The 20,380-nt window shown below is 40.3% G+C and overlaps 1 protein-coding gene across 14 annotated transcripts in view; it reads left to right on the top strand.

Annotated features, from left to right (window-relative positions):
• Positions 1–20,380, top strand: part of Atp2c1 (ATPase secretory pathway Ca2+ transporting 1) — a 121,156-nt gene that overhangs the window by 50,141 nt on the left and 50,635 nt on the right. For all 14 annotated transcript variants that reach the window (XR_005487741.2, XR_010053920.1, XR_010053923.1 and 11 more), the window contains 9 exons: positions 1,029–1,139; positions 3,278–3,394; positions 4,362–4,451; positions 6,656–6,691; positions 9,160–9,221; positions 10,463–10,571; positions 17,427–17,582; positions 18,364–18,432; positions 19,260–19,335. Coding sequence is in view for 8 of the 14 variants with exons in the window: in XM_039080729.2 (XP_038936657.1) it covers positions 1,029–1,139; positions 3,278–3,394; positions 4,362–4,451; positions 6,656–6,691; positions 9,160–9,221; positions 10,463–10,571; positions 17,427–17,582; positions 18,364–18,432; positions 19,260–19,335 (826 nt within the window). In the remaining 6 variants the exon portion in view is untranslated. The remainder of the gene's footprint in view (positions 1–1,028; positions 1,140–3,277; positions 3,395–4,361; positions 4,452–6,655; positions 6,692–9,159; positions 9,222–10,462; positions 10,572–17,426; positions 17,583–18,363; positions 18,433–19,259; positions 19,336–20,380) is intronic.

The following is a 20,380-nucleotide window of genomic DNA, read 5'->3' as shown; positions in this document are numbered from 1 at the left end:
TTCTGCCCCAGAAACATGAACATGCTGATGCTGATGGACTACTCTCTCCCCTCTTTGTTTTTGTTTTGTTTGCACTAAATCAATAGTAGTTATACATAGTAGTTCAAATCTATAAACACTAGTAGTAATAGAATTGTGAGTTACTATTTGTTGTTTTAAAGAATAGTTACTTAAAAATCTTAGGAAATTATGTTGTCCTGAAAATATTGATAATTTTGGCTCAGGAACCCACGTCATAGCAGGGGCAGGGATGTTTTCGTTTGAGTGTTATTTCACCAGGCGGTCAGGGCCGTTGGCAGAATCTCAGCTTGAGTAGTGAGGGACCTGGAGCTGGCCTTTCCTTCAGGTCTGTGTCCGTAGGGAATCTCAGCTAGCACCAAAGACAAATCTGAATTGGATATTTGTTTCTAGACTTGGGGGTGCACTATTGATACGGCTTACAAAGCCGAATGAAATAGCTGTCATCATTGCTACCATTTCTGTGACACTGCATGGTCCTAACCCACCAACTAACCTGTCACCTCTTACCTCTGCTTGGCTGGTCTCTTGAGCTCCTCGGGTTTCTCGTGCTGTGTGTGAGAATCACTTTTTGGCCTTGCTTGCTGTCGAGGTTTGGAAGTGTAGCCAGGTGTCTCAAAGAGGAGTGAACAGGGAGAGTAAAGTGGAGAAAGCTTAGAGCTCTTGTTCCTGGAATTAACGTAATGACTTGATTATGATTAGGATTAGGATTATGATTGTGCATAGTCATCAGGATCTGAGAGGAGAGCTTCTGTTTTGATTCTTATGTTGTTGGAGAAATGAAAGAATCTTTAAAAAACGTGATGTGAAGAGTTTGTATTAACAGGTGTCTGCTTGTGAAATTTGCTTTCGAGAAAAGTCAGTCAGTATTGAGTTGTCTTAGCTACTTACAGTTGATGTCCGCATCCTTCCTTAAGTGTGAAGTAAACTGCTGTGAATTTGCATTTTCATTTATTCTAGACTCCATTCTACTAGTGTATTCACGTACGTTTCTTTGTTTTTGTTTCTAGGTTGCACGATTTCAAAAGATCCCTAATGTTGAAAATGAGACAATGATCCCTGTACTGACATCCAAGAGAGCAAGTGAGTTAGCAGTCAGTGAGGTCGCAGGCCTTCTCCAGGTATGTGGCCAGGCTCGGTGGGGGTGGGGGTGGGGGTGGGGTACGGGGGTATGGGGGTATGGGGGTGGGGACTAAGTTAGTGCTGGCTCCTTATGTCCCCTTCAGTGATAGGAATACTCTCTGTGCTGTCCAGCATAATAGCCCCCTAGTTAAGCATGACAACATGACAGGAAATGTGGTTGGAGAATTTAAACACTGTAAATAACTGTGTGGGGGAGCTGGCCCCAGATGAGGAGTATGGCCAGCATCTGCTCTGTGTATCATTTGGGTTAGGAGAGTAATTTAATTAGTAATATAAGTGGTGTTAGGATTTTTTTTTAAATTTAAATAGATTTTCCTAAGGTAAAATCAAAGCTAAATATAAGTTCATGGTTGTAAATAAGTATTAATTAGGTAATTTTATTTTCTTTCTAGTTTTTAAAGTACTATCTAGTCAAACATGAAGAAAAGAGTATTTTTAATTTTCAGCCATTTTAATTGTTGCTTTAAAAACATTGGTATCCAATTTTGAGAAAATTGTATTTTATACTTAGTTCTAAAACCACTTGTTTTAAATAAATTTAAGTTTAGAAAGCTTGATTTTATTAAACTTTTACCAACTTGCTGGCCAGTGAAATTAGCCATTTCTGGGATGCTGTAATTTCATTTTTCTTATGACTGTTAAAACCATGATAGCACCTGAAGGACTTAGATGATATTGCCATGTCCTAAGAACAAGTTCATGGTCACTTTATTATTTTGATATAATAGCATAGTCTAGGGGCAAAGCAAACATAATTTTAGCCTCAGGTTTAATAAGCTCAGAGGAAGGCAGTTTAGAGCCCACTGAATATTCTTTCTGAGATACTAGCTTCAGAAAAAATAATTTAAAACTAATTAAAATATAAACTATGACCTGCTTTTATTAACCCCTTTCTCCATAGAAAAGAAAAACTAATTTGTTGCTTACTGAGATAAAATTGATATAATCTACCAGTGTACTTTTAACAGCGTAACCTTTGGTAATTTCATACATGGGTATAGTGTATTATGGCTACCCTGTTCCTCTGCCCTCTTACTCACCAGCCCTGGCCTTTCTTCTCCTTTCTTCGAAGTCCCCATCACATTTCCATGGCCTTTATTCTTCTTTGTGGCCCACGGGGTTTAACTAGGACTAAGTGAGTGGGCCTGCATGGGATGATGGCTACATGTCTGAGACAGCGACTTTTTTTCTAGCAACTCCTAACAGTCATTAGCTCCCCTGGTAGGGTGAGCTCCATGAACCCTCCCCCACCCCTATTTGTGACTGTATCCTTACTGACCCAGTATTGCTCAGACTCTGTGCCGGCACCTACAGCCGTAGTGACTTCCTGAGTACCTGGGCCATGTCATGCTTATTAGACAGAAGCTTTGTCCTACCTACAAGATGGTGCTTCTTGGCTCTCCTCTCCTGGTTTGGCTCTTATGTCCTTCCCCTCCCCTCCTACATTGTTTCCTAAGCCTTGGTAGAGTTGACTTGGTATAAATATGTATTTAAGAGACAGTTTGACATGTCTATTTAACAAAATAAAACTAAGTTTAACTCTACACTAGTTTTTAATATTTTGACAAAGGAGCTTACCCTGTAGCTTAGAACTCACTGCATCTCAGATTGGCTTCCAACATAAGATGATTCTCTTGCCTCATCCTCAAGTGCTGGTATTGTATGTGAGCTGACATGCCTGCTAAAATACAGAACATTTTTATTGTTCCAGAAAGCTTTTCCTTGTCCCTTTATAGTTAATCTTGTCCGAGTATGACTCTAGGTCCAATACAAAACCTCTGGGAAGCTTTGTGTGATTATTAGAGGCCAGAGAGATGGCTCAGTGGTTAAGGTTCTTGCAGAAGACCCAGGTTCAGTTCTCAACAACCACTTGGTGGCTCAAACTATCTGTAACTCCAGCTCAGCAGATCCAGTGCTCTCTTCTGGTCTCTGTAGGCAGTGCAAGCAGCTGATGCACACATGTATGTACAACAGAGTGTGGTATACACATGTATGTACAGCAGAGTGTTGGTATACATGTTTAAAAGGCTTCTTTAATGTGATCATATATTATGTATTCTTTTGTTTTTCTTTGCTCTCTAACATTTTAAATGACTTTTAATGTAAAATCTAATAGGCTGATCTTCAGAATGGCTTAAACAAATCTGAAGTTAGTCATAGGCGAGCCTTCCATGGCTGGAATGAGTTTGATATCAGTGAAGATGAACCATTATGGAAGAAGTACATTTCTCAGGTAAGATACTTTCCCTCCATCTCTGCTGTAAAACTTACATCAACTTTATAGTTGTTCATCTCCTGAGATTTACTCGCAGAGAAAGGAGATAATTATTTTACAACTTTTTTTCTTAAAAATTTACATGTTAAGTTAGATTTTCTATAGTTTTAGTTCTGACTCTTTATTTGATTTTAGACAAAAGTCTGCTGGGAGTGAGTATAACTTAGAGGGCAGCACTTTCTCTGCTGAGCACCAGCGGGCAGCACAAGACAGCGGCCTCCTAGTTACAGGAGGCTGATGTTGTTGAAGGCTATCTTGGCCAGCTTAGAGAATTATTAATTCATATAATTACATCCTGAGTGCCAGGGCATAAGCTATATTTTCTTTCTTATCAACCATATAATTTCCACTTGCTTCCATTGGTGGTGACCTCCCTCAGGAAACGGCAAGCTCACAGTAGATTATGGCCATTCCTAGGTACCTTTCTCTTAAGAGTTAGCAACGGCTTACTGCAGCTTTAAAAAATGTAGTAGAATTACATTAGGATAAGAAGTGGGATAATTCTGTGGCTGGTTTTAACTAGGAAAGTTTGGTGTGCTAACATAGAGATACTGTGAGCAGTGGCCCTCAGCTTCCTACTGAGGGAGGGCATTGTCAGTGAGCAAAGCTTTGACGGGTACTTGTCTAAGGCAGCAGAACTGAGGCCTTAAGAAGGCGGACTGTATGTTGGTGTGTGTCTTGTTTTCTAGATTGATACTTAATTTTCTTTTTCTGAAAAGGAGCTGATCTGTAGTTCTTAAGGAATAAACTCTTTTTTTTTTTTTTTTTTTTTTTTGTTGTTGTTGTTGCTTGAAAATAAACCACTGGTAGACTCTGGTAGTTTTATAGTGATGTCCCCCCCCCCCCCCCTTTTAAAGCCTTTATTGAGATAAAGAAGAACTGTTACTCATACAAGAGTATTGACTTGTTTGCTCTCACCTTCCAGTTTAAAAATCCCCTCATCATGCTGCTTCTGGCTTCGGCAGTCATCAGCGTTTTAATGCGTCAGTTTGATGATGCCGTCAGTATCACTGTGGTAAGAAAAGTCCTTCCGTTTTTTACAAATTAATCTGTTGGTTGTTTTTATAAACTGAGTGGTTTTTACTTTGGAAATAAAAGTGAATTAAAATGAATCAAATTAAACAATAAGCACAGATTTAGTTGTGGTCACTGTGTTTGTTCTGATTTGAGGTGGAGGTCTCCCTCTTGCTCAGGCTGGTCTTGCCCAACTGTGCTGTCCTGTCAGTTTGCCAGGTAGATGTGATTACAGGCATATAGTCTCTCAGGAAATATTTTATAACGTACTAGTTAAATTAAAATGTCTGTTGCATTTCAGTTAAAATATTTTTGACTAATAAGGGAATCTGGATGTCAAAACTATTTTAATAATACTGAATTTTTCTTGTTACTGTAGGCTTTTTGTGTTAATGGCAAAAATTATGATATGTAAAACTGAGCACAATTGGAAGTGGCTTCAAGCAGTATCAGTAGTCAAATTTTCTTTGTTGTTCCCCAAACCATTACAACAGCTGGGTGTAGGAGTGCACACCACTAATGCCAGCCATGCTGCTTGGGAGGTAGGGGAGGGGGATAGCAAGCCCCAGGGCATTGTGGGTGCATAGTGAAGGAGGCCCTTTCTCATGTGTCTGGAATGTTCTTGACAGAGGAATAAAATTAATTTTATAAAATTTGATGTACTAGGGTGTTAAGATACCCAGGGGGGGCCTCTACCCTCTCATAGTTGAAAGGGAGGAGAGGATTGGGGGAGGGACTGTATGAGGGGAGGACCAGGAAGAGTGGGGGACGGCAATCGGGATGTAAAGTGAATAAATAATGAAAACAAACTTGGCCCTTGAGGATAACGTTTTTAGCAGTGTATAGTGAATGGGAAGCATGTGTAAACTGAAGGACGCTAGCTGTCTCAGGAACCTGTGAGCACTTGTGAGGTGAGGGAGTCTTTTTACTTAAGAGAGCAATGTTACTAGTGATAAGAAGAGGCTTTGAAGTAGGAATTCAAGTTACTATAAAATTTTATGCATTACCATGAACGGCTTTAGATAATTTCCCAGTGTTTAAAAACTCTAATGGCATTAGTAATGATTTTTAGCAAATCTAAATTTAGTAAATATGTGAGCATTTGTATTTGAATAACTAGATGAATCAAGAAAATTCCAAATGATTGGTGTCTGAGATTATTAAATTTCAGTAGATTAAAGGTCAGTGGATTCAGTTGAAAAAAAGGTAGTAGATAATAGATTTTAATGTGGCAGGTTATGGAAAGCTCATTGATGCAGCTTTGCACTGTACAATGCTTACATTTAAGTAATCTTTGTTGAGTTTTAGTGTGGTAAATAAAAATGTCTATTCTGGAAAAGCAAATACTCCTTCCTTTTCTAACTTTTGTCTGAGAATTGATTTTCTCATGGTTTATTTACAAACCCCCTCATTACGCTGCTGCTGCTGCTGCTGCTGCTGCTGCTGCTGCTGCTGCTGCTGCTGCTGCTGCTGCTGCTGCCCAACAGATTGGTTGGATTCTAGCTTTTGTAGAGAAAGTAGGGTCCAGGTTAGCTCAGCAGTACAGACAGCCCTGGCTTACCATGTGTTGACAGATCAGCACTGCGGGGAGGGGGATGATGGCTTTTCCATCAGAGAGAGTGTGTGTGTGTGTGTGTGTGTATGTGTGTGTGTATGTGTGTGTACTCACACACACAAATTTATATATATATATGTATATATGGCTGTCTATATGTATGTATATACATGATATATAAATTTTGTGTTTGGGGTTGGGGATTTAGCTCAGCGGTAGAGTGCTTGCCTAGCAAGTGCAAGGCCCTGGGTTCAGTCCCAGCTCCGAAAAAAAGAAAAAGAAGAAAAAGAAAAAAAAATTTGTGTTAATATGTATTGAATTTTTAAATTCTTTCCACAGATTAGTATTAGTTGGGAATTAAACAAGTAATTAATATGTCAGCTCTAGCAGATGTTATTCACATAAACAAAAAGCTAGTCCTTAATTTGGGGGAACTTGGGTGGACTCAGAAAGATCTGGAAGCTGTCATGAGGATGGTTCACTATTTAAACTCATATTCTTCCCCCTCGGGCCCCAAGGCAACTTGATTTCTTCTCTCACTAGTTTAGTGCTAGATTTCATTCTCCTGGGACTGCACAGCCAGAGAAACATAGTGTGACTTGAAGTTATTTCTTGCAAATGTCGGATTTAAAAGGCTGTCTCTTTTTCAGGCAATACTGATTGTTGTCACCGTGGCCTTTGTTCAGGTGAGTAATCTGTTTTTCCAAGGTAAAAGTGGTGATTATATAAGTGTATTATTTAAAAACAATTTAAAGTGACTTATGTAAGGTAACATAACTTCCTATTGGATGGTAGTGTGTATCCTAATTATTATTTTTCAAACAATTTCAGATCAGTCAACTGTGGGATTTAGGAGAGGAAGGCACTATTTGATTATTTAATGAGATCAACATAGCTTACTTTTTTTTGACTGAAACAGATGGAAACGATTAAAACAACAACAATAACAACAAAAAAAAAAAACCCCATACAAAACCCCGTACAAAACCCCGTACAAAACCCCGTACAAAACCCCGTACAAAAAACATAACTACCATTACGTTTAACATTTTTTCCGGTTATAAAATTGGGCCAGTATCTATTAGGGCTAAGTCTAGATGAACAAGACAAAGAGTGAGTGTAAAACTGAATAGGCAACTTACTAGATATCATCTAAAGAAAGCTGCCTGGACAACCATGAGTGGTTCTCTCAGTTAACAGCGTGACTTCCACTGTGTTATTTTCTAACCTTATTAGTCTTGTTTGGTAATTAAAACTTACTTTTTCATTATTGGTAATCCTTTACGCCCCTTCTAAAATTTTCCTCAGAAGAGGCGGTCATATTCCCTGTTCAGTATAGTCATTCAAACAGCCAAGGAGTGACAGCAGGCGGAGCGCTCTCTCCTAAGGCCAAGGAGTGACAGCAGGCGGAGCGCTCTCTCCGAAGGGTTATTCTGAATAATCTGGAGATGTCTCATGATTTCTTCTTTCTCAGCACTTAGGTCAGTTCAAGGCCAACATGGGCCACATGTTAACTATTGAAAACAGAAGAGGGGAAAAGGAAAAAGGGGGCAGAGAGGAATCAAACACTCCAGCCATGGCGTCAGGTTAACAATTTAAAAGCCTCAAAAATCATGAAAAGCTTTGTTTTTAAATTAATGTTTTTTATGTAGATTTGATCCCTTTCCTCAGACATATCAAAACAGCAGCAAACTATTTTACAAACAAGTTAGAAAGCATTCTTCAAACCATTTTTCCTTCTGCCCAGCCCTTCAAATCTCTGGCTATTCTGTATTGTCATACAAGTGATACCTCTTAATATAACTCTGTAGAAATAAAGACTGGTTGCTTCTGTTTGATTAGTTACTAGCGACTACAGTTGGTAATCTTGGTATTTTCTACCCATCCAGAGGTGTTTTTTTTTTGTTTTTTGTTTTTTGTTTTTTGTTTTTTTTTGTTTTTTTTTATAAAACTTCCAAATTCTTCACTATGGTTGGTGAATTTAGAGGAATATCTAGTAACGTCCTGTAGTTTCTAGTGTTGCTGCCGTTTGCCCCTCTTGTCGTGTAGTGACTGATGTGGTTCTGAGATGCTCGTACATAACTGCGTTCTCACTTGAAGCAGCTGGTGATCGGTAGAGTTGGCAGTGCCAGCAAGCAGGTGTTTCACGAATATTTATCTTCATTTCCGCTTTTGCCCCTCAGCCTTTCAACTTTAGACCAAAATACTAGTGTGCATGTTACAAACAGGAGGCCAGGATAGACCAAAATACTAGTGTGCGTGTTACAAACAGGAGGCCAGGATAGACCAAAATACTAGTGTGCGTGTTACAAACAGGAGGCCAGGATAGACCAAAATACTAGTGTGCGTGTTACAAACAGGAGGCCAGGATAGACCAAAATACTAGTGTGCGTGTTACAAACAGGAGGCCAGGATAGACCAAAATACTAGTGTGCGTGTTACAAACAGGAGGCCAGGATAGACCAAAATACTAGTGTGCGTGTTACAAACAGGAGGCCAGGATAGACCAAAATACTAGTGTGCGTGTTACAAACAGGAGGCCAGGATAGCCGAGGCATCATCGCATGAGCACAGCTGCTGAGGGACCGTAGCTCGAGCAGCATGGTGAGACGGAAGACGTTTCTCAGCCTTAGCTGTCGATTATGTGAGGCCTCTCAGAGGCTTCCCTTTCTCATAATTCAGGTTGATGAGAAAAGCGAGGGTCAGAATAGTTCAGCCACATTGTTCTTTCCCAACTAGTGTAGTTAGCGTGGGCTTAAGTCCTCATAGCAAATGTTACATACAGATTAATATTTTGGTTTCTTTGGTCACTAAATACCAAATGTAAAATTATCTTAAAAATGAGGCACAGTATCTTAACTTTTAATGTACTCTTAGACACAATAATTGGCTTTCATTTTCTCCTACACAATCTTAGACTTTTAAAATATGTAATCGGGAATATTTAATTCTCATAATTGCTTGATTACAATAATTTAGGGACAAGTTTTTATGGGTTAGGGATATACGGAAAAATAAATTAAGACATGAATGAATTGGAAGGAAATTTTAAGCAACAATTTTAGATTAATATTTTAGTCTAAAAGGACCATACATATTTGAATTTCTTTGTAAGTGTTTTTGTTAATATTAAATTCTACTTTTGTCTAAATAGGAATATCGTTCAGAAAAATCTTTAGAAGAATTAAGTAAACTTGTGCCACCAGAATGCCATTGGTACGTTCTTTTTATTTGAGAGTCGTACATCTTAAAAATTAGAAATTGAATGTGACTAGTTACAATAAGCATTGTTGTTCCTGGTGTGTGTGTGTATGTGTGTGTGTGTGTGTGTGTGTGTGTGTGTGTGTGTGTGTGTGTGTGTAGAGACTGTTGAATATGAGAAGAAGAATCTCTCTGATCAGTATAGCAAACATCCTGCCATTGATGTTTTGAGATGGTTTTATTCAACAGACTTTTTCTCTTTTTTATCCGTGTGTGTGCATGCTCATGTGTATGAATGCAGACATGCATGGCCATGACACACCTGGGAAACAGAGAAATGTGTCAGATGTTGGCGTCTGACAGCTGCCTCTTTCACAGGTTCTGAGGCAGTCTTCTCTCCACCACCATATATTTTGACCCTTCTGGGAACTTCTGAGGACTCTGTGTGTTTCTGCCTTGTGTCTTCTGTAGGAGGGCAGGGACGTAGCTGATGGTCCTACTGTGTCCAGTTTGCTTGCCTGTGATTTAAGTGCTTCTTCACCTGTAGGTACTTACTCCTGTGCAGGAGTGGGTGTGTGCTACACTCTTCTAAGCAGATGTGAAGCAGTGTAATGAAATGCATCTCAAGACAGCCTCAGTGCTCGTGTGCGAAGAGTTAATCAGTGATCAGCTAGTTCCACCGACCCTTCCCCAACACTGCAGTTTAATAAGATCACACAATTAATCAAATGATTACAGTTTAGGGTTTTTTTTAAAGACAGGTCTCACTACGTAGCATTGGTTGGACAAAAACTTGCAATATAGACCAGGCCATCTTCAAACTCAGGCCTACCTCTGCCTCACAAATGTGTTTAGTGCCTCACACGATGCTTACTGTTTTTATTTTATTTTTAAAGATTAATTTTTAAACTATTTTTAAGTTATTTAAAGTCATTCGTGTGTGCGTGTGTGCGTGTGTGTGTGTGTGTGTGTGTGTGTGTGTGTGTGTGTGTGTGTGTGTGATGTACATGGTGTGTATGTGAATGCAGGTGTCTGAGGAGGAAAGAAGTGTTGGATTCTCTGGTGGTGAGTTAGAGGCAGTTGTCAGTTGATGTGTGTGCTTGGAGACCTGTTTGTGTACTCAGTGAGAGCGGGGGCCACTGCTGACCACTGAGCCGTCTTTCCAGCCACAGACACCAAGTCACTGAAATTGAATGTAATTTTAAAGAGAAGCAGTATGGTTTTCTTACCATGATGGTTTCTGTTTCATGGTGCAGTGTTCGTGAAGGAAAATTGGAGCATACACTTGCCCGAGACTTGGTTCCAGGTGATACAGTTTGTCTGTCTGTGGGGGACAGAGTTCCTGCTGACTTACGCTTATTCGAGGTAAGTTTAGGGTACATGGGTATTGATTAATAGATTTAGCAGTCCTAATGATTAACACGTAGTTATTTTGAAATGCTTAGTGTTCTGCCTGAAATAGTGACAAACACAAACATGTTTCCCTCCTTAAAAGGTAGCCACTTCTGCTGTAAAGTCTTTAGCGGTATCCATGTAGTCAGTTAGGATACTGTTATGAAAACCTGAGTTAGGTACTGTTGCAACAGAAAGATGATAGAATTTTGTTAGTTTGGGAATCCATCATGCATGAACACAGTAAGATGAACTCAAGAGGAGTTAAAGTATAGAAACTGAGAGGAGAGACATGACTTCTGATGTGGCTGGAAACATGGAATGCCTCACACCGCATAGCAGCAGTGATGGAAGAGCGGTGTGCAGCAGGAAGGTAGCAGTGCGAGCCTATGGGAGCGTGCGTCCCAGTAGAGTCCTGTCTCACTGTGGGGTCACGAGACGGTCTGACTCAGAGCTCCGGCTCACCACACGGCCTGGCATCACCTGAGGATATCATATTGCCATCTTAGAAAAGAGCAAAGTAAAAAATGGAAGTATGATTTCGACTGAATGTGAATTTTATTTTCTCAGTAAGAGGTAGAGTTGCCTAACAGTGCATGCTCCCTCTCGAGGTGCATAGAAATCATCTGGGGTGTGATGGCTGGACATTCTGTGCATGTGACCAGTTCCTGCCCAGAGTGCTTTTCACCCACCTTTTTACAGAGTCATTAAAAATCCATTGTTTATATTTTTGAGGCCATTTCTGTCAAATGGGGTCTTTAAACATAGATCAGGCTGGCTCTTAAAATATAGGTCCAGCTGCCCTTTCCTTTGTCCGCATATCATAGGCTTGAGGCCACCGTACTTGGCCTAAGCGTTATTGGAGATAGAATCCACATATATGGTAAGACATGCACAGTTGAAGTGTGACATTTAGTGTTCAGTCTGTTCAGAGCTGTGTAACCGTCATCACTTTCCAACTCCTCTCTCAGCACTCACTGTGTTCTTGTTTTTGATACTAATGTATGTTTATTCTTGACATTTCATTAATTTAAATATATAATACGCAGTTTTCTTTTCCTGTCTGTTTCACAGCATTTTTTTAGGCATATTATATAGTATATAGTACTCTATTACTTTTTATTGCCATATAATTTTTTGCTTTATGAATATACTCATAGTAATTTAGTCCACTTATATTTGAAAGGATGCTTGTAGGGAAGGGAAGAGCTTCTGCTGTTTTGTTTCTTATGTCACAGCAGCCCTGCTTTCTGTGGGAATGTGTTTGCAGACCCCTCCATGCATGAATTATTTTGTCTGAGAAATTTTTCTGTCACTCCAAATGTAGGTATATAAAACATGCCTACAAATCAAGCATTGACAGATAATCAAAAAATCCTTAAACCAACTCTTCAATATGTATATATAATTCCATTTACTAAAGGGAAATCAAGTTTACCAGTAAGATGGAAATACTATTTTTACATACAGAATTAAATTTTGGGCTGCAGAGATGGCTTAGGGTTAAGAGCACTTGCTTCTCTTACAGAGAACTGGGTTTGATTCTGAGCACTCACATGTTGACTCACAATGATCAGTAATCCAGTTTCTGGGGGTCTGCTGCTCTCTTGTGGCTGCTGTGAGTGCTAGTTAGTCCAACAGTGGCTGTCCACCAATGGAAGTCCAACAGTGGCTGTCCACCAATGGAAGGTCCAAGAATGCATCCAGGAGTTGTTCAGTCCTTGAGGCTGGACATCTGCCTGGTCTTCAGTATACACTGGAATCCCAGAGAAGTGGGTTGCAATGCCAGTGAAGGAATGGACTTGTTAGTGAGACTCAGAGTGAGGGCTAGAAGGGCAGTGAGAGAGAGAACACGCTTCTTTCTTTCATGTCCTTTATATAAACTGTCAGTGGAAGGTATGGCCCAGATTAAGTATGGATCTTCCCACATCAAACAGTCCGGATTAAAGGTGCTTCTTCCTACATCAAAGATCTGGATTAGAAATTGGTCTTCTTACTTCAAATGATTTAGTCAAGATAAAAAAATTCCTCATAGGTGTGTCCAGCAATTTGTGTTTTAATTAATTCCAGATGTTGTCAAGTTGGCAACCAAGAATAACCTCCACATGCCTGTTATATTTTTAGGGGTCATGCCTAGAATTTTTGTTTCCGGAGGGGAAAGTGCTCCTACCAAGAATCACAGCAAACATTCCATTGAACTGGAAGCCCAACCTTATCCCTGGTGAGAACAGGAAGCAGAGAGTTTCCCAGTGAGGCACCAAGTTGGGGATAGTAGTGAATAGAAGTGTCCCCTTTTCACCCCTGATCTCTGGACCTGTGGATCCTGGTTTGGGGAGAAATTGAACCATGTATTAGATGCTGATGTAGCGCTATACTGCCTGCCTTCTGGAGAACCCTGCCCTGCCACTTAGTTGTCGATGGAATTGTGTCTTCAAAAGGCCTTTCTGTCTTTCAGGCCAGCTGCTTTAGGACAGTAGGAAACAAGACAGGGGGAGTCCATGACCGTGGGTCCACTCTCATTTCTCCGGCTGAGAAGTGAGCAATCCAGTGTGGACTGCAGTGGTTATCTCAGTCCATGTATGGTGGTTTAGCAGATGCAGCATGTTTAGGAATTTGTAGCCAGAATGCGTGTCTCCTCCAGTAAGGACAAAGTGCTGCCGTCTCCATGGAGGAAGTGCTGCCGTCTCCATGGAGGAAGGGCTGCCGTCTCCATGGAGGAAGTGCTGCCATCTCCATGGAGGAAGTGCTGTCGTCTCCATGGAGGAATTGCTGCCATCTCCATGGAGGAAGGGCTGCCGTCTCCATGGAGGAAGTGCTGCCGTCTCCATGGAGGAATTGCTGTCGTCTCCATGGAGGAAGGGCTGTCGTCTCCATGGAGGAATTGCTGTCGTCTCCATGGAGGAAGGGCTGCCGTCTCCATGGAGGAAGGGCTCCAGTGTAGTTGTTGGCAGTCATCACAGCACACATGTAGGCCAATGCTAATAAAATAAAAATGAATACATCTTTTAAAAAAGAATTAAATCCTGCCTGAGCAGTTGAACTTGCAAGATACAGAACATCTTGAACATTTTCCAGAATTGACCAGTATTTTCATTTTATAATCATTAATGCTGAGAATAACACTTTGCATAAACACATAGTACAAAATGGCACAAGTATATTCAGGGTTATTTCTGAAATTATTGAACATTTTGTCCCAATCCCAAGCCAAAATTCATGAAACAAGTTTTGTGAAACTCAGCAATTCACATAGTGATGTTTGAAATCAAGCATCTAACGCACTACAGTTCAAACCTGTACTGATATGATACCTACTTGTTAAGGAATGAGAGTAGGGAAAATGAAAGTTTTCTTCAATAGTAGCCATTGTGTTTATGTAATAGCAGAAAACATTATATGTACAATAAAGACATTCTAATTCAAAACACAAGTGCTGAGGCCATGTCTAGGGCTGACGTGTGCTGTGATTGCAAAGTCCATGTTGCCTGTTTAGAACCAGGTAGCAGTGAGGGCACAACTCAACATGGATGAGTCCTGTCAGAGACAATTAGGGTTCACTATGTATTGGATGGGGAACGTATCTTCTGGTTATTGGATGTTCAGGAATCTTTCACTCTTGCCAGATTTTTCATGACCCTTAAAATTAAGGTGATCTCAGCCTTGGTTGTGACTCATAGTTTAAGAAGTTTGCTCTCTGGCTGAGGAGATAGTTGAGTGGGTTAGAGCACTGTAAGCAAGAAGGCCTGCATTTGAATCTCGCAAAGCAAAGTCAAGCTAGGATTGTCTGCGTATGTCTGTAACCCCGGAGTTATGGTGGAAACAGGCAGATCTAGGTGCTTGCTGGCCAGCTAGCAGAGCCATGGGTTAGTTTTTTTCCTGTTCTAATAAAATACTCTGATGAAAAACAGTTTAGGTCACAGTTCAAGGTTATAGTCCATCAGGGCAGGGAGTCAAGCTGTCAGGAGCCTGGAGCAGCTGACTACATTACGTCAGATGAGAGCAATGAGTGTATGCATGCTAGCACTCAGCTTGTTGTGATTTCTGTACACAGTTCTGAGGCCTCTGCCTAGGGAATGGAGCCACCTGAAGTTGGTAGGTCTTCCCACCTCAGTTCATGTAATCAACATCATACCCTATAGCAGTGGTTGTCAACCTTCCTCATGCTGTATGTGGCCTTTAATATGGTTCCTTATATTGTTTAACCCAATCACAAAATTATTTCATTGCTGTTATGAATCATAATGTAAATATCTGATAATGCAGGGTATCTCATGTACACCCTCCCTCCCCACCCAAAAAAGGAGTCATGACCTACCTATTTAGAACTGCTGCCCTGTAGACATGCTTAGAAGCCCATCTCCTAAGAGATTCTAGGGTCTGTCAAGGTGAGGACACTAGTCATCACAGTGGACTTTTAGTTCAGTGAAACTAACTAAACCTTGCCTCAAAAATGGGGTGGAGAATACATTCTATCCCCTCACAAGGAAATGTGCCTAGTGGATTTCTGAGAGGCAACCTCCAGTCCTCTGGGAGAGTAGCAAGTACCCCTAACTTTTAAGCCAGCTCTCTAAACCTCTGTTTTGGATTTTGATAAGAATTATTGTTAATTTTTTTGTGACTCCATTAAATAATGATAGGACTTGATTTTCTTGCCTTTTTTTTTGTCATCTGCCTGGCCACAACACTTTTTCTTTCTTTCTCCTTAATAGTGTGTCTCACTGGGGATGGGTGGAGCTTCCTGATGATTTGGATTGGGGTTTTTCACCAAGCTTGGGAGTTGCCAGCCGTTATGTACACAGGTGGTCTGTCTACCTGTCTGCTCCTCTTCTTCTGCAGTGCTCAAAACGCATTGTTTTGGTTGATAGTGTCTCACACAGACCCAGTGTCTCGTACAGACCGTGTCACTCACACAGATCCTGCAACTCTGTTCCTTTTCTTACTATCTTGTTCATTCTGCTCTTTGGACTAGTGATTTCTTATTTAATTTTTATTTAATTTTTATTATTATGGGTATTTTTTTTTCTTTGTGTATACCAGGTATACCTGCTGCCCATGAAGGTTAGAAGAGGACATTTGATCTTCTGGTCCTGGAGTTACAGATAGACATGAGCCTTCAAATGGGTGCTGGGATTTGAACTCAGGGTCTCGGGAAGAGCAGCCAGTGCTCTTAACCGCTCAGCCATCTCTCCAGCCTCTAGACTAGTGATTTTTAATTGTTTCATCTTCCAGATTATTGATTGCTTTTTAAAAAAATTAAATTTTAATATTGATCCTCCTCTAGGTAACTTACTCAGTTTTTATTTTCACTTTCTGGTTGTTATGCTATTGATCGATTGAACTGTGTCATGTATTATATAAACCAGGCCCTCATGAACCCTAGGTAGGTGCTCTACCATTCAGCTATAGACCAAGCCTTAGCCCCATGGCTTCTAATTATTTTCCTTATGCATTTTTTCTTGATATTTTCTATAAATTGTTTGTTGTTTTTGTTCTTTGAGCATAGTTATCCTTTTCTAGTCTCAGTTTGATGTCTAAGCTTCCTCACAGAATAGAATGCTTTTGTCACTTAGTTTCTTTCTGATAAAATTGGCCATGCTAAAGAACCTTAAATTCAGTTTATTATTTTATTTTTTGGGCATTGGTGTTTGCCTTCATATATGTTGGTATAACATTGCATGCCTGGTTCCTGCAGAGGCTGAGTGAGAGCATTACGTTCCTTGGAGTTGGAGTCACGGACATGTGTGAGCTGCCACACTGAGGACCAACCTGGGACTGTGGAAGAGCAACAAGTGCTCTTAACTGCTCAGTGATGTCTCCCACCCCCAAGGCCATATTTCCTAACTATGTTTCTGTGGGGTGGTATAAGATTATCTCTGGGCGATGGCAGATAGTAGGCATGTTTAAAAATCTTTATCAAAACATTTCAAAATTGTAGGAACCTTTTTCTTCATTAAGCACTCAAGTCAGAAAGTCAGCAATTTATAGCAATTATTAAAGGATAAAATCAACTTCACAATCTATAAAATATTATTTATGTGTTTATATATGTGTGGGTGCCCATGTTTGTGTCTTTGGAGACAAGAGATCGACCTTGGGTGCCATTCCTCAGGTGCAGTCCACGTTGTTTTTTTAAGACAAGGCATCTCATTGGGTCCCGAGGCATCAGATTAGCCTATGGCTGCTGGCCAGTGAGCCCTAGGCTCCTGTGAACACATCCAGCCCATGCCACCGAGCCTGACTTTGTATGTGCTTTTTGGGACTCAGAGTCAGATTCTCCCAGGGTGAGGGTGAGGAGGTTTTGTCGTTCCCATAGGGCTGAGTCTCTGGTCTTTGACATAATTGTGCCCCTGTCGGCAGCACAGCCACCCACTCCTGCACTCACTGAGGGCTTCCTTCACACCTTACACTGGGAATAGTCTTTTGTGGGTTCTAGGTCACATAAATGACACGTTCCTCACCTAAAATGCTCGTTTCTGTGCTTAGAAAAGAGAACAGAACACTTTGACAGGACAACACTAAGCAGTAATGTTTTGTTAGGAAAACTTTGATTCATAGCTGTAGTTTCAGGTGTTTGGCTGCATTTTGAATTTTAGGCTAACCTGTCCCTATGGTGAGCATTCTTTGTTTCATGTGTCAGATTTTGTTGACTTCATTTAACATATATGGTTATACTGACCTGATCTTTTGTCTTAAAGTAGTGGATATGAAACAAGTTGTAGCTAATGGCTGGATGTGCATATTGGAAGAGGCTGTGCTCCTGAACTCTGATGTGTGAAATGTCCTTGAAAGGTCTCGTAACTTAAGTTGATGGAGCACTTGTTTTTCAAGGCCGTGGATCTTTCCATCGATGAGTCTAGCTTGACAGGAGAGACAACTCCTTGTTCTAAGGTGACCGCTCCTCAACCAGCTGCTACCAATGGGGATCTTGCATCAAGAAGTAACATTGCCTTCATGGGGACTCTGGTCAGATGTGGCAAAGCAAAGGTGAGCATTTCCCTTGAAAAGCAGTTTCTTCACTAAGTAAAATTTCCTATCTTTTAAGAACATTTTAAAAGATACCTGTGCATGCGTATGTCTGTGTGTGTGTGTGTGTGTGTGTGTGTGTGTGTGTGTACTCATGGGCTCCCTGGGGTGTGCACAGAGGTTAGAGGACAACTCTGGGAGTTACTTGTTTCTACCTCTGTAGCTGCAAGGGCTCAAATGCAAGCCTTCAGTCTTGGCTGTAGGAGCCTTTATTTGCTGAGCTTTACTACTGACCAATCTTTTCTCTATTTTTTTTTTGTTATTTTTATTTTTTAATATAGTATTGATTATAATGTTCTGATCACGTATTTTTCACTTAATGGTGTATTTCAGCTATTTTGTTTCTTGGTTTCTAATATTTTACCAACATAAAAGTCACCATTCGTTTTTGGGAGTGGGAGTGGAGTGGTGGACAAGATGTAGCATTAAGTGTTTATTGAGCATAAGACATTTACATTTTAAGATACGAGCCTCACATCCAGGTCAGTTTGTTTCTCAGGTTTGTATTTTAAAGGAGTAAATATTAATAAGAGTAACACAAACATGTAAATTTGCAAAGGAATACAAGAGTGAATGAATATATAATATCAGGTCTGGAGGTAAGACTAAAGAAAGGAAAGACCTTTGTTTTCTTCTCTGCCTCTTCCCGAACCCCTCCCTTTTGTTTGTTTGTTTGTTTGTTTGTTTAAGTGGTGGTGATTCCATCGGAATAGAAATGAAATTTCCCCATTTTCCCCTTTAGGGTATTGTCATTGGAACAGGAGAGAATTCTGAATTTGGAGAGGTCTTTAAGATGATGCAGGCAGAAGAAGTGAGTATTTACTATGTCAGTGTTTTGTTTGAAATCTGTAATTTTCTATCTTTAGTAGGAAAGTGTTTATAGGTCTTGGATGTACTGTTGAAAGCTGTGTCTTCCTCAAGATGTTGCTCTTTGTGTTTGCTTATAAACAAGATTGAAATCCTGCAATTGAAAGGGTTTGAGTTTACATTGTGAATATACTAAAAGTTGTTTATTTTTTATTCATTGTTTATGTTAAAAAGATTTATAGCCAACATACTATGTAGTATGCACTGAGCTCATGTTCTGTCACTGCACCCTTACCCCAGGACTGCTCAGATCACTTCTTCTACCCACGCTTTTAACACAACCGTGTGTGTGTGTGTGTGTGTGTGTGTGTGTGTGTGTGTGTGTGTGTGTGAAGGTTGCATCCTGTGAGTGCTGTGTCCTTCCAGAATCATCTGGATTTCTTAGCTGGCCTCCCAAGACTCTAGTGTAGGGTGCGGCATGGAGCAAGAAGCTTGTCAGTGAGTGATCACTGAGCAGGGCAGAGCAGGGAGGCACAGGATAAACAGAAACAGGTTTACTAGCACATTTGGGTACAGATAGGAATGCTGGAAAATGGCAGGAACAACTGATCGTAATGAAGTCACGGAGAAGGGCAGAAGACATTAACTCAGTGGGATACATGGCCTGCACTGTGTGAGCATGGGCCTCAGTTTCTTCAGTGAAGGTGCGACTGTTAACCTTTAGGAGAGTCATGTGCTTAACTCAGGAGTGTGCACTTCAAGAACGTCACAGAACTTCACAGAAGATGCATTCCATTCAACTTACTGTGGTATCTTCTCCAATTTGTCAAGGCACCAAAAACGCCTCTGCAGAAGAGCATGGACCTCTTGGGCAAGCAGCTGTCCTTTTACTCCTTTGGTATAATAGGTAAGAGAAGAGTGAGTATGTACACATTCTTTTTTTTTTTTTTTTTTTTTCTTTTTTTCGGAGCTGGGGACCGAACCCAGGGCCTTGCGCTTGCTAGGCAAGCGCTCTACCGCTGAGCTAAATCCCCAACCCCAATATGTACACATTCTTTACCTGGCTTTTCTTTCTTTTCTTTCTATTTTTTTGTATGTGTTTATATATTTAGTTTTCTTGGACATGTATGTGTACATGTTTGGAGGCCAGAGGACAACTTGTGGAAGTCAGTTCTCCATCCGCATGTGACTTCGAGGGGTTGAACTCCTGTTGTTTGACATGACAGCTCTCTTGCCCACTGAGCCATTTCATTGGCTTTTTGCGTTTTCTGTTTTGAATGTGGAGGGTTGAATTATTTTGCTCCCATGTTTCCTTTTTGCTTAGTACTTATTTTTTAAAATTATAAAACTGACTCTGGAAACAGATAAGACCGGAATTGTGTAATTCCTGTGTATAGTCAGTGAGCATTTCTCTAAACACTTAGTATTTGTCTTTCTAGCTATGCTAGTGTCGATGGCTCTTTGTTTTATTTCCCTTCCTCTTCTCCTCTCTTCCTTTCCTTTCCTACTCCTCTCCTTCCTCCCTCCATCCCTCCTTCTCTCCTTTCTTTCCTCCTTCCCTCCCTTCTATTTCAGATATTCTACCGTAAACATCTTGTTGCTAAGTTGATAATGAGCCAAAGCAGATTTAAAGACAGTGTTGTATTCTGTTTTCTAAGTGGCACCTTTTCAATTTTTTACTTAGGATTTTCATAGACTTACTCTTCCAGTGCAGATCATTAATAATAGCATATGGTAACCATTGTTCATTTCATCCGGATATACTTTTAGAAGTAAAATTATTGAAGTAACAGGTATCTCAGTAATTTTAAGTTTTGATCATCCTAGGAATCTCCTGTGCTCATATTTATAAATATGTTTTCTTTAAGAATATCACTATAAATTAATTTCTTGTTTTTTAAAGTTTTGCTTAGCTTTTGTTTTTGTGCTGGTGATTGAATCCAGGGTCTTAC

The sequence above is a fragment of the Rattus norvegicus genome, chromosome 8 (assembly GCF_036323735.1).
Source record: "Rattus norvegicus strain BN/NHsdMcwi chromosome 8, GRCr8, whole genome shotgun sequence".
Classification (NCBI taxonomy): domain Eukaryota; kingdom Metazoa; phylum Chordata; class Mammalia; order Rodentia; family Muridae; genus Rattus; species Rattus norvegicus.
This window is presented reverse-complemented; position numbering and strand designations above follow the sequence as displayed.